This window comes from Apodemus sylvaticus, chromosome 5 (assembly GCF_947179515.1).
Source record: "Apodemus sylvaticus chromosome 5, mApoSyl1.1, whole genome shotgun sequence".
NCBI classification, from domain to species: Eukaryota; Metazoa; Chordata; class Mammalia; order Rodentia; family Muridae; genus Apodemus; species Apodemus sylvaticus.
In genome coordinates this window covers 50987103-51002861 of record NC_067476.1, presented here as the reverse complement: position 1 = coordinate 51002861, position 15759 = coordinate 50987103, and the positions used below count along the sequence as shown (strand labels likewise).

The window sequence follows — 15759 nt, the reverse complement described above, 5'->3', positions numbered from 1 at the left end:
TCAACCTAGGACTCATTTTTCTTGCTTGGGCTGGAAGCCAGCAAGCCCTAGTAATCCTCCTGCCTCCGTTCTGCTTAGACCTGGAGTTGTAAGTGTGTTAAGATGCCCAGCTTGTTATGTGGGTGCTGGGACCTGTCAGTTGTGGGATCTAAATTTTAATCCATGTGATCACACACTAAGCACTTTTAGCCACTTAGTCAGCTCTGTAGTGCAGAAGACATGATTTCTTATAACACACTGGTACTGTTTAATGTGGTCCCTGGAAAGATGGACAGTAACTTGGGTACCTCAGTCATGTATGCATGGGAGTTGAGTGTTCTGGAGCCAGTGTTTAGGCTTGTGATCTACCTTACCACTTACATATTGCACTAGAATCAAAGGGTGTGCCATAGCAGTTGTCTGGGAAACAGAGCAGATTTGTCTAGGGCCTTTTAAAGGTGTTTAATATGTTTGATCTCACATTACAGTTGCTTCCTTTTGTCTTGGAGTAGGCCCTCCAACCTATGGTTAGTGGACATGTAAGTTCATTGTAAAGATTTCTGAGTTTGAGGTCTATAGAATGAGTTCCAGGACAACCAGGGCTACACAGAGAAACCCTGTCTTGAAAAAAATCCCAAAACAAACAAACAAAAGGTACATTAACTCATTTCAGCAACAGACTCAGAAAATCTTAAAAGTAAACCCCTAAATAAGGTGGGGCTTCTGAACTAGTTTAGCTAACTTGTTCTTAAGAACTAGTGTATTTAGGGGGCCATTGAGACGGCCTAGTAGTTAAAGGCACTTGCCACCAAGCCTAACAACTTGAGTTCAGTCCTTGGGCTTACATAGTTGAACAAGAGATCCAACATCTGCAAGTTGACCTCTGACCTCCACATGTATACTGTGACTGCTCCCTATGTACTCTCAGACAATAAATACATTTAATAAAAATGAACCCAGGCCTTTTTTCTGTCTGGTCTGCCACCCACAGAAATGCTGGGTGAGAATGGTTCCTTAAATTGGATCTCCTCAGTTCTTCCTCATTGAACATTTGCTTTAGAGTGGCACTAGCTTGTTGTGTTTCCCACCGTACTTTTCTTTACAGTGAACTTCAAGCCCAGAAGCAACCCCTTCCCCTTTCACCTCATGACTATTTTAATTTATATTTTCACTCCGTAACCAGTAATATATAATAGAAATACTGTTGCTTCTAGGAAATCATGTCTGTCTCTGAAACTAACAAACAATGGACTAACTTCCTCCTTAACAATAATGAACATTGGTGGAGTGGTTCTTGGTTAAAATTCAATTTCTAATGAGGGAAAGACAAAGTGGAAGTGGGGCTATATCCTGAAATTAAATGTCACATATATGGGAAAGGATATACCAGATAAAAACATATATTTAATTAGAGGAAAAAATTAGGGAACTAGGTTCTAGGTAGGCAGCCCTCTGTCTGTCTTTACTAGCCAGTGGTAGCTCGGCACGATTTTCAGGGATGTTATCAGAGACAGACAGAACATTCCTTTGGGATAAGTCTCTGCAATCTAGTCTGATATAAATAAATTGATATGAAACTGTTGTTCGTATTTTTTAATAGCATTTGTTGTTTCCAAGTCCTAATTTTTTTAAAAAAGAAAAGGTTCTTTAAAACTAATAGAGACTGCGTTTTAGGGCAGAACATGTAAAGAGTAGTGTGACCTGTCACAAGCTTCCTTAGCGATATGGTTTTAAGAACAGTTTTTAAAATGTAGACTTTTAAAACATACATCCTGTTAATTTGCAGCAAATACATTTTAGAAAACATAGTCAGACCCTAACTAAAACAGAAAAAGGAGGACAAAGGAAATCAAAACATATTTTACAAAACATTGACAACAAGCATATTGTTGTCTGCCTAGCTCATTAGATATGGCTTTGTATCAACCAAAGCTGGTTTTCATTATTATTCTTAACAAAGTGTGGTTTAGTTTGTCAGATGCAAAGTTGCAATTTGTCTTTTTAGTTTATTAGGTTTTTTCTTTTCTGGGATTACTAGAATATTAAGAAACATTAGTAATGTTTTAAAGATCAAATTCCATTTGCTGAGGGTTTGACCGTGTAGCTCAATGGTAGCCTGGCTGAAGCCCTGGGTTCAGTCCCTAGCAGCACTCTCCTCAGAAGAGAGGGTGGGGTGCAGAGATGGAGAGGCTGGGAGAGAGAAACGGGGATCTTCAGTGGTCTTTATCTGACTTGTCAGCAGTTAGTACTTCTATAAATTGGCATGTTTCTATTAAAATTTGATTAGATTGTGATTTGATTAGATTTTATAAATGTTGAAAGATTATTAGTCTTTTTAATACTCGTTACCTTATTAAAATGCCACACTTAAATAAGTGGTTTTATATGCTTTTAATTAAATAAGTTATATTTTAATTTGGCATTTTTCTCTTTTTGATGTAATAAATGGTAGATAATCATGACTGGCCTTTATATAATTTTTTTATATTTTATATTTTAGGAAAAAGTATTGGGGGACGTGGCCACAAGATTAGCGACTATTTTGAAGTAAGTTTATTAAGAATTATTTCTAGTTCCAAATCTTGTGTAGTTCTTCTGCAAGTTGAAAATCATTTCTTTGAAGAACAAGGTCAGCTTTTGAGAATAATGCTAACATGTGTGATATTTCTTTCCTAGAAACACGACAAACTTTCAGAGTTCTTACATTCTTGGTTAAGCAACCCATATTGTAGGTAAAGTTAGCTGTTAGTGGTCTGTTTGCAGATAGAGGAAGTGCCTACCTGGATGGCAGACTGGGTTGGACTAACATAGAACCTGCGTTCTTACTGCTTCCTAGCAACACTGGGCCCTGTGGATGGGGACCAAGTCACTGAGAAGAGATGTGACTCTTGAGAAGCCCTGGAAAACATAGCCGTGCTTTCTGTTTTTCTTAATCTAGACTATTTTCTTGCTTCTGCATACTTTTGGCTTCTAATTTCTGTTTGAAAACATTGATTGCTTGTTAAAACAAATGTTACTTCTTCATTTTGTAAGAGCAGAATTGACTGAGTAAGACAAGAGCTAGGTTCAGACAACACCAAAAAAAATCTCCAAAACTTTTTTTTTTGTGGGTAAGAGAGTGTTTTTTTTTTTTTTTTAACTATTTCTAACCCCAAATAATCCACTGCCCTCTGTTTAGTTAAGCCACTCAAGGTTAATGTTATGCTTGGAGTAGGGATAAATTCAAATAATCATAGTCTCTTGAATGCATACTATGTGCTAGATGATAAACTAAGCCCTAGATAAGATGAATAAAGAAAAATTCTTGGGTTGCAGGAAGTTGTTATGAACACACTAGCCATTTTCCATCTCAGCCATTCATATCAAACTTTTTTTGGGTGGGGGGTTGGATTTGGTTTTTTCGAGACAGGGTTTCTCTGTATAGCCCTGGCTGTCCTGGAACTCACTCTGTAGACCAGGCTGGCCTCGAACTCAGAAATCCGCCTGCCTCTGCCTCCCAGAGTGCTGGGATTACAGGCGTGCGCCACCACTGCCCAGCTTCATACCAAACTTTACATTAAAATTAATATGTGGTGAAGTAGACAGTAAACTGTACTCCTAGAGGAACCAAGCAGCAGTGAACTGTGTTCTTCTGTCCTTGGCACAGAAGCCTGACCTAGGAGGAAATCACAGTGGGGCAGGCTGTGGCTTCTATACGCACTTGAAGGTGTATATTCCATAAGAAAGAGTAGGATTGGTAAAGATTTTTTTTATTGTTAACAGGGAAAAGATTTGTCCTATATAATTATTTTATATAATGTACTGAATATTTAGATATCATAGCAGATCTTATGAATAATGATTCTAAGATAGTTGCATTGACTAAAATCATATGTAAGTATCTAAAATTTTTTGAGATTAGAGACTGGTTTCCTTTAAAGACAAATTTATTGGGAAACTGCTTAAATTTTGGAGGAAAAAAATAAACATGTTCATTCTGGGGGTGATTTGGCTTTGAGTAAACCACAATATAACAAATTATACTCTGAAAATAAAGTGTAGTAGGCATCGTTTGTTATAGGATATAGTCTTAGGCTTTATATGACTGAACATGTTCTTGCTTTTTCTGCATCCATTTAAATTACTGGTTGATTTTTATCTGAAAGCAAAGTATAATTAGGTCTGGGATGTAGACCATCTGTGTGAGGCCATTGGTTCACTCCCCTGCACTAGAAATAAAATAAGATATATTTGAGTTAATTCCTTAGTGCCAAGTCTGAAATAGCAACTATGCTTTCCCATTTCTTTTCTCAGTACCAAGGTGGAAATGGCTCGAGTCCAGTAAGAGGCATACCTCCAGCAATCCGTTCTCCGCAGAACTCACACTCACATTCCACTCCTTCCTCATCTGTAAGCTTTCCTAGTCAAGGTTCTAATGCATTGTCTTTGCCTTAGAGGTTACACATACTGAGTAACTTACAATGTGCTGTTTTTGTTTTATATATACTTTTATATAGTCATGTTTATGTTTTAAATGGTAAATCACTTCAGTGGCATAGTTGAATCTTCTTTAATGATCTGATTCTTCTGGAACTTTTATTTTTGGACATGAGTTTATTAGCGAGGCATTATGCTGTTTGCCTGTAATCCCAGTCCTTAAAAGAGATGGAAGCTAGAGAATTGGGAATTCAAGATCTAGGCTAGAGAAATGCCTCAGTGTTTAAGAGAACTCTGGTTTCTCTTCCAAAAGACCTAGGTTCAATTCTTCACACTCAGAATGACCACTCCCAAACATCTCTAACTGTGTGATTTGAAACACTTTCAGGTCTCCACAGGTACCAGGCATGCATGAGGTACATAGGCATACATGTGGGCAAACCACCCATACACATAAAATAAATAAGTAAATACACAAAATTTAAATTCCTAGGAATTTAGAGTCATCGACTGTAGAGAGTTGAGGGCCATCCTGAGCTCCTTCTCTGTTTTTAAGTGAATCTTGGAGCTGTTGTTTCCTGCATTGATTGTGTGTACCCAGGTAGTGGTCCTCTGCTACTAAAAAAACAGTCAGTAGAGCCTGTGGGCTGCAATAAATACTGTAGCATCTCTTTAACTTTGTTATTGATTAAATTTCTTAACATGGAAACAATCCTGAATCATTTAGGGGGAATTTGAAGAAAAAGAAGGGCTATTCAGTTCAGCATAGAGAAAGTTATTAGAATTAGCCTGCTACATTTGTGTTTCTAACATTTTAAGATACAGTTTTTATGTGCATTGTTTTGCATTTTAAATTTTATTTTTCCTTTACTTGGAAATTGACTATTTAACCAGAAAAGCTTTCTGTAATTCAAAGATGAATTATAAATTGGTAAAAAACCAGACGTTGTCTTACTTATTCAAGCACCCTGTCATTATATCCTCTTCTGCTCATTGTCTGCAGACATAGTCAAGTCTTACCCATTTTGTTCCTTGTGATGCCATACCTGGACATTTACAAAGGAAGGCTTAGGACTCAACTTTGAAAGCTAATATAACATTGATACAGTGTTGCCACCCCTGTTTACAGATTTGAACCATAATACTCATTAATAAATGTGTGATTTTTAGCGTACTTATGTCCATGCATCTTTATTTTAGTACTAAAAAAATCTAGACATTTATGATTTTTGTTTGCCCCCCCCCCCAACCCCTGGGGTTTCTGTATGTCTAGCCTAGAACTCAGAGAGATCTACCTGCTTCTGTCTCCCAATTAATGGGATTAAAAACATGAGCTATCCTGCTCAGTGATTTCTTCTTTTATTCATGATAATCTTTTTAATATTTTTGTTCCAGGCCATACTTTGTTTATAGGGCATTAAGCTTTTGTGGATCTGAGTATAAGCCTCTTTAGATCAAGGAATGTATGGTTGTTCACACTGGGTCTCATACAGGAGGTACTCAAGAATGCTTGTTGAATCAATTATTGATGGTTAAAAGTGTTTAAAAGTATTACAAAACAAAAATTTTCAGAAATGTTAAGTAATTGTTGCTGAGTAGAAACTTTTTTTTACCTGAGGTAGAAATTTTACCCTAATTTTCAGGTTCGACCGAATAGCCCTTCTCCTACCGCATTAGCTTTCGGGGACCACCCTGTTGTACAACCAAAGCAGTTATCCTTTAAGATCACTCAAGTAAGTAATAGTTTTAAATTTCACTATGACTTTTAGGAAAACTCTGACCAATTGTATGAACAATTAAAATGTTTATGGTTTGTTCTGGATATGATTGTAAAGTAAAATTGAACATAAGAGCTGACTTACTAAACTAAAACATCTGCAGGGCAGGAGGAACTAAAGCATCCAACTTCCCACCAGCTGGCCCTTTGTTACACTTGAGCAAATGTCTCAAGCAGAGCAGTCAGTCTTGCTCACTAAATGGTTTTGAACCAGCTACCAAGTGTGTGTGTGTGTGTGTGTGTGTGTGTGTATGTGTGTGTGTGTGTATGTATGTATGTATGTATGTATGTATGTATGTAGTTGGTATCTTCATGATGCTGCTGTTAGAAGTGAATACTAAAGTCATTTCGGTGTCTCTATGTTTATACCACTTAGAAGAATCATCTATATCGTTATGTAGATATATTAATGTCATTACTATTAATATATAGTTTTATGAATTTTGAACACAGATCACATGTTTTTGAAGGTTTGTTGTTTCTTCTTTGCTTTTTGGTGCCCAGGATTGAATTTGAGGACCAGTGCAAGTAACAGGCAGATGCTAAACTGTACACCTAGTTTATACCACTATTCATTCATTGATTTGTTCATTTTACATGCATCAGTTTCTAGTTAATGCATTTTCAGACTTAAGATTGGAGAGTTGATCTGTTGACGGAGCACCTTGATTCCACAGCAGTACATTTTCTTAGTCTTCCTGAGTCATGTCCAGACTGTGGTACCTGAGCTGGGTGTGGTGGCGCACGCCTTTAATCCCTGCACTCTGGAGGCTGAGGCAGGCAGATCTCTTAAGAGTTCAAGGTCTGCATGATCAAAACATACCTATCATAGCAATCTATAGTGCAAACATTTGTGTATGAGCTTTAATAAATTGTATACAAGGTTTTCAGCATTTATACTTCAGATTCTTAAACTACACCAAGATGTCTGGGAATGTCTTTTTACATACCACAAACTATTGTTCTTGACTGTTTGAAGTTAATAAAATCTACCCTCCTATTTATGTATAATGTATATAGTAGAGATAATAAAATGTATCTTTACTTATCTTTTACTTTATATTTAGACTGATCTTACAATGCTGAAATTGGCTGCATTAGAAAGTACTAAAAATCAGGACCTGGAAAAGAAGGAAGGTCGGATAGATGATTTGCTCAGGGTGAGTAATATGTCGTGGAGAAGGAATTATGTGACTTAATTTAGCAGCAGTTAAACTATTGAGAAAATACTAAATATGACAATGTTTTGTATTTTAAAACAATAAACTTTTTCTAGTACTTTTATGTGATTGAAAATCCACTTTAGAGGCTCGATGGCTCAGTAGTTAGCTTCTGCAAGCGCGTATACAGATATATACACTCCTAGTTAAAATAAAAGACAAATGTTGAAAATACCCTCTTTAAAGTCAGAATAGTTGATTAGCTCTCTGAGTGTGAATTGAGAAATTGTTGAAGAAGTAGAAATAAGTTTACAATTTTTTCTTTGGCCATCTACCTCCAGTTAGATAACCCATTTCCTGTTAAATAGTGTATTGCGCTCTGCCCACATCAGATACCATTAAGGATGGAATTACTGCCTTAAAATCCTGTGAGATTTTTAATGGACGCTTTATTTTTAAGAATAAATTGAGGATTAGCAACTTCAGTTACAGGGGATTCGAAGTGCTCTTCTGGCCTATTTGGGCACTCCGTACATGTGGTGCACAGATATATATGCCAGCAAGACACTCCGTAGACACATAAAGTAAATCTGAAAGTATGTAAATAAATAAATCTAAGGTATTTGGCAAGTGGCTTAGCAGATAAAAGTGTTTGCTATGCAAGCTTGGAGACCTGCCTAAAAGTCGGAGAGAACTGACTTCACAAAGTCGGAGTTTGCACACAAATACCATGGCATTTGCACTCACACCCTCAGACACACATACATCATGCACAAACACAATACATTTTTAAAACATACCCAAAGTATACTTAGAATGTGAGTAAGGCATAAAGCAGAATTTCTTTTCCCTTGCAACTCATTAGGATCACCTACCTGATAGAAGTACTAATTTTAAATTCTCCCATGGAGTTCTGATTAAATTGATGTGATGTAGCTTAGATGTTGATAATTTTAAGAGCTTCTACCTACTATTGTAATTCAAACCAGCACTGTGAACCAGTAGCACCACAGCATAATAGCACCAATACCTGTGATGCCATTGTAACCTTGGAACACTGCTCTGTCACAGCCCTTACTACTCAGCCACTCTTTTGGCATCAGTGATATATGTCTTTATCATTCCTTTTGTTTCCTTATAGTTACTAACATGCACGCACATGTGTGTATGTTGGTACTGGTGATCAAACACAGGACCTCCCATATGCCCGGCAAGTGCTGCACCTCTGACTGTATCCTTAGCCATCTCTTCAGTTTTTATTAGACTGGATGTTCCTTAGTTTTCAGTTTTTAGGTTTTTTGTTTGTTTGTTTAATGTTGGCTTCTTCTACTTTGTGAGATGTCATTTCATTATATATCATACTGTCTTTTGATCATTGTTTTTTACATATTAATTATCTTAAGTTTATAGTTTATACTTTGTGTATACTAAATTATTATTAAAGATAACAAAAGAACTGATTATAAGAGCCTAAAGATGTTCTTCAATAAAAAAATGAGGCCCTGAACTTGAAGTAGAGCAAGGAGAGATATATGGGAGACTGGAGGAAGGAAAGGCAGGGGAGAAATGCAATTATAAATCTCAAGAATTTAAAAAAAATAAAAAGGTAAAATAAAGCTTTTTTGATGTACAATTTCATGATCTCACTGGAATTGATTTGTAGCATAGTGTGGAATAGGGGTTCATTTTAATTTCTTCCTATATATCAAATTATCCAGTTGAATTAAAAAGTTAATTTCTATACTTAAGGCTCCACCATTAAATCTTTTTTTTTTTTTTTTTAAATTTGTTTTTTTTTTTGAGACAGGGTTTCTCTGTGTAGCCTTGGCTGTCCTGGAACTCACTCTGTAGACCAGGCTGGCCTCGAACTCAGAAATCCGCCTGCCTCTGCCTCCCAGAGTGCTGGGATTACAGGCGTGTGCCACCACTGCCCAGCTTTAAATCTTATTTCCATGTGCAGTACACCTACTTATGTTCTCTCTCTCTCTCTCTCTCTTTTAAAAAGAATTATTTATTTTATTTAAGTACACTGTAGCTGTCTTCAGACATACCAGAAGAAGGCGTCAGATCTCATTACGAATGGTTGTGAGCCACCATATGGTTGCTGGGATTTGAACTTAAGGACTTTAGAAGAGCAGTTGGTGCTCTTAACCACTGAGCCATCTCTCCAGCCTCCTTACGTTCTCTCTTATGTCTATGTTCTGTTTTGTGTATTACTGGATCAGTCCTGGAACACTATTTTAGCATTTTGCACTTGTCTTTGTTAGTAACACAGTATAAACAGCAGTACCTCACACAAGGTAGAAGTCTATTTTAAGAAAGAACAGAAGTGGCAGCAACTTAGCTCTAATTGCCCCACAGCGAGAGGAGATCTTGGCCCCTTCAGCAACTTGTTTCCTGTCTTCAGTGCATGGCTTCCATCTTGGAGGCCACCTATGGGTCCGAAATAAAAATAGTCACAGTCACAGTGTGTTCTAAGCAGAGACCAGGGAAAAGAACCACTGAAGGTACAATTCTGTCTGAATCCTTGAATATTTTACTGAATTTACTTAAATTTCTTTGTAAGAGAAGCTGGAAACTGTAGTCTTTTGGCTAGGTTCATAACAGTCTAGAATTAAACATTTTTTCCCATTATTATGCAAGAAGAAGAGTGATTGTAGTTACCATGGCTTTATATTAAATCTTGATATATAGTATACATGGTACATGCCCATAAATATCACACACACACACACACATACACAAACACACACATAGAGGGGAGGGGGAGAGAGACACCATGAGGAGAACACCCTTGATGTGCAGTTTAACAAGTACCATTTGTTTTGGCTAACTGGAGTCTAAATGAAATTTTGAGGTTAGTTGTTCAAGTCAAACATCTATACTGATTTTCAAACTAGGTTGAGACTTTGTTTGAACTGTTTTAAAGTGAGGGTCTGTTTGTGCTAAATCTCATTTTGTTGCTTTTGACATACCGTATTATTGAGCATGTAATTGTAGGTTGGCATTTCTCCCAACATTTTAAGTGTATTATACAGTTTGGTTTCTACATGATTGGACTATACTTGGGGATCTTAGGGCTTAGCAGTAGTAGCAGCAACATTGATGGAGAAAGTGAAATTCCTAGGCTCTCCTTCAGACCTAATTCAGAATATTTGGGGTGTGGGGTATCTCAGCAGGCTAGAGAAGTGATTCTCTTCCTGTAGTGATAGGCTAGTCAGACTTCCCTGCAGTTAGAGAGAATTTCCTCTTTGAGTATATAGCTACCTACAAAGTGAACAGAATCTGTATCCTGTTCAATGAAGGATGGTACAAGTAGTTAATTGGGTCAGCAAATGACAGTGTTGTCCTTACATTTAGTAGAGAAAGTGTTTTGAGGAGATCTGGTAGCGTGGAAGAAGAAATTCATGTTTCCTCTTAAATGTGTTACACGTGATATATACCACATTTCACTTTTAGCTGAGCTAGATTATACTTCTTCCATTTACAAATAAGGAACTGAACTTAGATTCAGATTATATAGCCAAAAATTTATACCTTAGAACATACACATAAATGTCCAGAATGTGTATTTAAATTTTCTGTACTTTCTACTATGCAGTTAAATTAATGTTTGGTAGTAAATAGACTTTTGTTATTTATTTCATCTTCTTAATTTATTACAAAACCATCACTAAGGTTTTCATACACACTGATTCTAGACCTTTTATTTTTTACTCATGTAGGCCAACTGTGATCTCAGGCGGCAAATAGATGATCAACAGAAATTACTTGAAAAATACAAAGAACGATTAAATAAGTGCATATCTATGAGCAAGAAACTACTTATTGAAAAGGTGAGTTATTACTAAATTTTCTTTTCCCTCAAACTTGCTTTTCCTTGCATGCTTTAAAAATCTGAATGAATAATCTGGCAGTGGTAGTTTATGCCTTTAATCCCAGCACTGGGGAGGCAGAAGCAGATGAATCTCTAGCCTGGTCTACAGAGTAAATTCCAGGCTAGCTAGGGCTACACGGAGAAACCCTGTCTCATGGATGGATGGATGGAAAATTTTGAATGAATATAATGATTTTTTTCTCATTTTCAGAGTACGCAAGAGAAATTGTCGAGCAGAGAGAAGAGTATGCAAGACCGGCTGCGCCTTGGGCACTTCACAACAGTTAGACATGGCGCTTCTTTTACAGAGCAGTGGACAGATGGCTTTGCATTTCAAAATCTTGTGAAGTTAGTAATGTTTACAATTTTTTTTAATTTATTGATATATTTATTTACATTTCAAATGATTTCCCCTTTTCTGGACCCCCACTCCCCGAAAGTCCCATCAGTCCCCTTCCCTCCCCCTGTTTTCCCACCCAACCCTTCCCACTTCCCTGTTCTGATTTTGCTCTGTACTGCTTCACTAAGTCTTTCCAGAACCAGGGGCCACTCCTCCTTTCTTCTTGTACCTCATTTGATGTGTGGATTATGTTTTGGGTATTCCAGTTTTCTAGGTTAATATCCACTTATTAGTGAGTGCATACCATGATTCATCTTTTGAGTCTGGGTTACCTCACTTAGTATGATGTTCTCCAGCTCCATCCATTTGCCTAAGAATTTCATGAATTCATTGTTTCTAATGGCTGAATAGTACTCCATTGTGTATATATACCACATTTTTTGCATCCACTCTTCTGTTGAGGGATATCTGTGTTCTTTCCAACTTCTGGCAATTATAAATAGGGCTGCTATGAACATAGTAGAACATATATCCTTATTACATGCTGGGGAATCTTTTGGGTATATGCCCAGGAGTGATATAGCAGGATCTTCTGGAAGTGAGGTGCCCAGTTTTCAGAGGAACCGCCAGACTGATTTCCAGAGTGGTTGTACCAATTTGCAACCCCACCAGCAGTGGAGGAGTGTTCCTCTTTCTCCACATCCTCGCTAACACCTGCTGTCTCCTGAATTTTTAATCTTAGCCATTCTGACTGGTATAAGGTGAAATCTCAGGGTTGTTTTGATTTGCATTTCCCTAATGACTAATGAAGTTGAGCATTTTTTAAGATGTTTCTCCGCCATCCGAAATTCTTCAGGTGAGAATTCTTTGTTTAACTCTGTACCCCATTTTTTCATAGGGTTGTTTGGTTTTCTGGAGTCTAACTTCTTGAGTTCTTTATATATATTGGATATTAGCCCTCTATCTGATGTAGGATTGGTGAAGATCTTTTCCCAATTTGTTGGTTGCCGATCTGTCCTTTTGATGGTGTCCTTTGCCTTACAGAAACTTTGTAATTTTATGAGGTCCCATTTGTCAATTCTTGATCTTAGAGCATATGCTATTGGTGTTCTGTTCAGAAACTTTCTCCCTGTACCGATATCCTCAAGGGTCTTCCCCAGTTTCTTTTCTATTAGCTTCAGAGTATCTGACTTTATGTGGAGGTCCTTGATCCATTTGGATTTGAGCTTAGTACAAGGAGACAAGGATGGATCAATTCACATTCTTCTGCATGCTGACCTCCAGTTGAACCAGCATCATTTGTTGAAAAGGCTATCTTTTTTCCATTGGATGTTTTCAGCCCCTTTGTCGAGGATCAAGTGGCCATAGGTGTGTAGGTTCATTTCTGGATCTTCAATCCTGTTCCATTGATCTGCCTGCCTGTCACTGTACCAATACCATGCAGTTTTTAACACTATTGCTCTGTAGTATTGCTTGAGGTCAGGGATACTGATTCCCCCAGACTTTCTTTTGTTGCTGAGAATAGTTTTAGCTATCCTGGGTTTTTTGTTATTCCAGATGAATTTGATAATTGCTCTTTCTAACTCTGTGAAGAATTGAGTTGGGATTTTGATGGGTATTGCATTCAATCTGTATATTGCTTTTGGCAAAATGGCCATTTTAACTATTGATCCTGCCGATCCATGAGCATGGGAGGTTTTCCCATTTTTTGAGGTCTTCTTCCATTTCCTTCTTCAGAGTCTTGAAGTTCTTGTCATACAGATCTTTCACATGTTTGGTAAGAGTCACCCCAAGATAACTTTATACTGTTTGTGGCTATTGTGAAGGGGGTCATTTCCCTAATTTCTTTCTCAGCCTGCTTATCCTTTGAGTATAGGAAGGCCACTGATTTGCTCGAGTTAATTTTATAACCTGCCACTTTGCTGAGGTTGTTTATCAGCTGTAGGAGTTCTCTAGTGGAGTTTTTTGGGTCACTTAGGTAGACTATCATGTCATCTGCAAATAATGATAGTTTGACTTCTTCCTTTCCAATTTGTATTTCTTTGACCTCCTTATGTTGTCGAATTGCCTGAGCTAGTACCTCAAGTACAATATTGAAAAGATAAGGAGAAAGGGGCCCTGTCTAGTCCCTGATTTTAGAGGGATTGCTTCAAGTTTCTCTCCATTTAGTTTGATGCTGGCTACCGGTTTGCTGTATATTGCTTTAACGATGTTTAGGTATGGGCCTTGAATTCCTGTTCTTTCCAAGACTTTAAGCATGTTTACAATTTTTAAAATTTATTTTTTTAAGTGTGAGTGTGTGTGTGTGTTTGCACGCGTGCGCTCAGATGCATCAGAGCTGAAGTAACAGGCAACTTTGAGCCTTCAGCTGTGGTTGCTGGTCCTTTGGAAGAGTAATGCATGCTTATAAGCCCTGATCTACCTCTCCAGCCTCATTTTTAAATTAGTACTTTGGATTTTCATTAAAGGATTATAAATTTGAAATTAGGTTCAATATCTATTTACTATTTGAATTCCTAAAATTTGGCACACAGGAAAAGAATAGCCAACAGATAACACAGCTACAGTATTTAACAGAATTCTTACATAATTCGCATTCATCTAAAGAGTACAATGTACTTTCCTTTTTAAATATTTTGTGTGTGTAAGTGAGGGGTCAAAATTGGATGTCTTTCTTATAGTTGCTCTTCACCTTGTATTTTGAGTTAGGGACTCTCACCGGGACTCGGTGTTTCTTACCAAGTATTTCTTCACCACTGAGTAATCTTACTCAGCCCTCACTTTTTTCTAAACTTGTCTCAGAAAGAATATTCTAGGAGAAAAACTGATTCCATAACTTTTGATGGTGGTGGCGTTGGTGTGTGAAAAGCGTGTGCCTCTGTCTCCTAGAGTTTATTTTTAATGAGCCTTGCTGTGCTGCTCAAGTTGGTCTTGACTTCCTGACCTTAACTCTTCCTGCCTCCTTTCTGCTTCCTGAGACTGGGGTTACACACCTCCGTGTGTATCTTTTTACTTTTGTCTTTTCCCCCATTCCTTAGCTGTTAAAATTAGCAGAACCTGACTTCTGTGCCTAAGGAAAGGAATCTTTTTCTTGCCTCAGACACAGTAACTCACACATTTGTCAAGATGGACACTTGAAATAAAATACTGAATGCTAAAGTAGAGCAGGAAATAGATTGGAGATGAAAACCATAACTTTTAATATTTTGTGAACAAGAATCTCTGCTATTAAATTCATTCATGACTGTCCTACAATAAAAGAGCAAACTTATTTTCATATCCTATCATTGATAAGAACTGAGGACTTTCTGTATGTTGTCACATGATGTTTACATTTCATTGTTATAACCCAGATTGATTAGAAAATGAGAAGAGAAATGAATAAATGAAAGGTTAATAATGTTAATGAGTAATTTCTGAACCAGATTTTGATATCTGAATAGCAGCATATCTGTTGTATCTCCATCCCATTAATTTTTTATTTGCCTCTAGATTGTTTATTTGTACTTATAGCCTCTTTTTAAAAATACATTTTTAAAGATTGTGTGTGGGTGGTGTGAGGGGTGTACTCTGTCTGCATGTACACCTGTACTCCAGAAGAAGGCATCATTACAGATGGTTTTAAGCTATCATGGTTGCTGGGGATTGAACTCAGGACCTCAGTTCTCTTAGTCACTGAGCCATCTCTCTAGCCTCTTTTCAAATACACTGACAATTTCTGTTTTGATTGTTTTTGTGGGGTTCTGGGGATCTGACTAAACGGCTCACAGATCCTGGACGAGCGCCTCACTGCCTCACTGCCGTGCTGCACACCCTGGCCCTGTGTTTACTTTTCCTTAAGAGCGAGCACATTGTGCTTCGCCTGCATCCATATGGGAAGAGCTAACATCTCATGCTTACTTTGCTATTTTGAGACTTTTCTGTCTTGGTTCTTGGTTCTTTTACCCTTGTCTTATTAGTTCTGTTCCCTCTCTAAGACCATAGGGAGAAAAAAAAAACCAAATCCTTCAGCCACAAAGTCAAAGTCCTGGGGTCCCTATTTGAAGGGTAGACCGGGGTAAACATTGCTGTAAATCTCAGTAGTATCACTATGTAGAGCTATAAAAGTTTCTTTCTTCACGTGATAGTAGACCTAAAAGGAACATGGTCACTATCAGAATAAACTTAATGTAGTTTAGGATGGGAAAGGCTGACTATAAATTCCTTTGCT

At 37.4% G+C, this 15759-nt stretch overlaps 1 protein-coding gene across 3 annotated transcripts in view; it reads left to right on the top strand.

Moving 5' to 3' along the window:
* Tlk1 (tousled like kinase 1) overlaps positions 1 to 15759 on the top strand; it is a 118113-nt gene that overhangs the window by 71269 nt on the left and 31085 nt on the right. For all 3 annotated transcript variants that reach the window (XM_052182665.1, XM_052182666.1, XM_052182667.1), the window contains 6 exons: positions 2480 to 2526; positions 4273 to 4368; positions 6039 to 6128; positions 7240 to 7332; positions 11058 to 11168; positions 11421 to 11557. In XM_052182665.1, coding sequence (XP_052038625.1) covers positions 2480 to 2526; positions 4273 to 4368; positions 6039 to 6128; positions 7240 to 7332; positions 11058 to 11168; positions 11421 to 11557 — 574 coding nt within the window. The remainder of the gene's footprint in view (positions 1 to 2479; positions 2527 to 4272; positions 4369 to 6038; positions 6129 to 7239; positions 7333 to 11057; positions 11169 to 11420; positions 11558 to 15759) is intronic.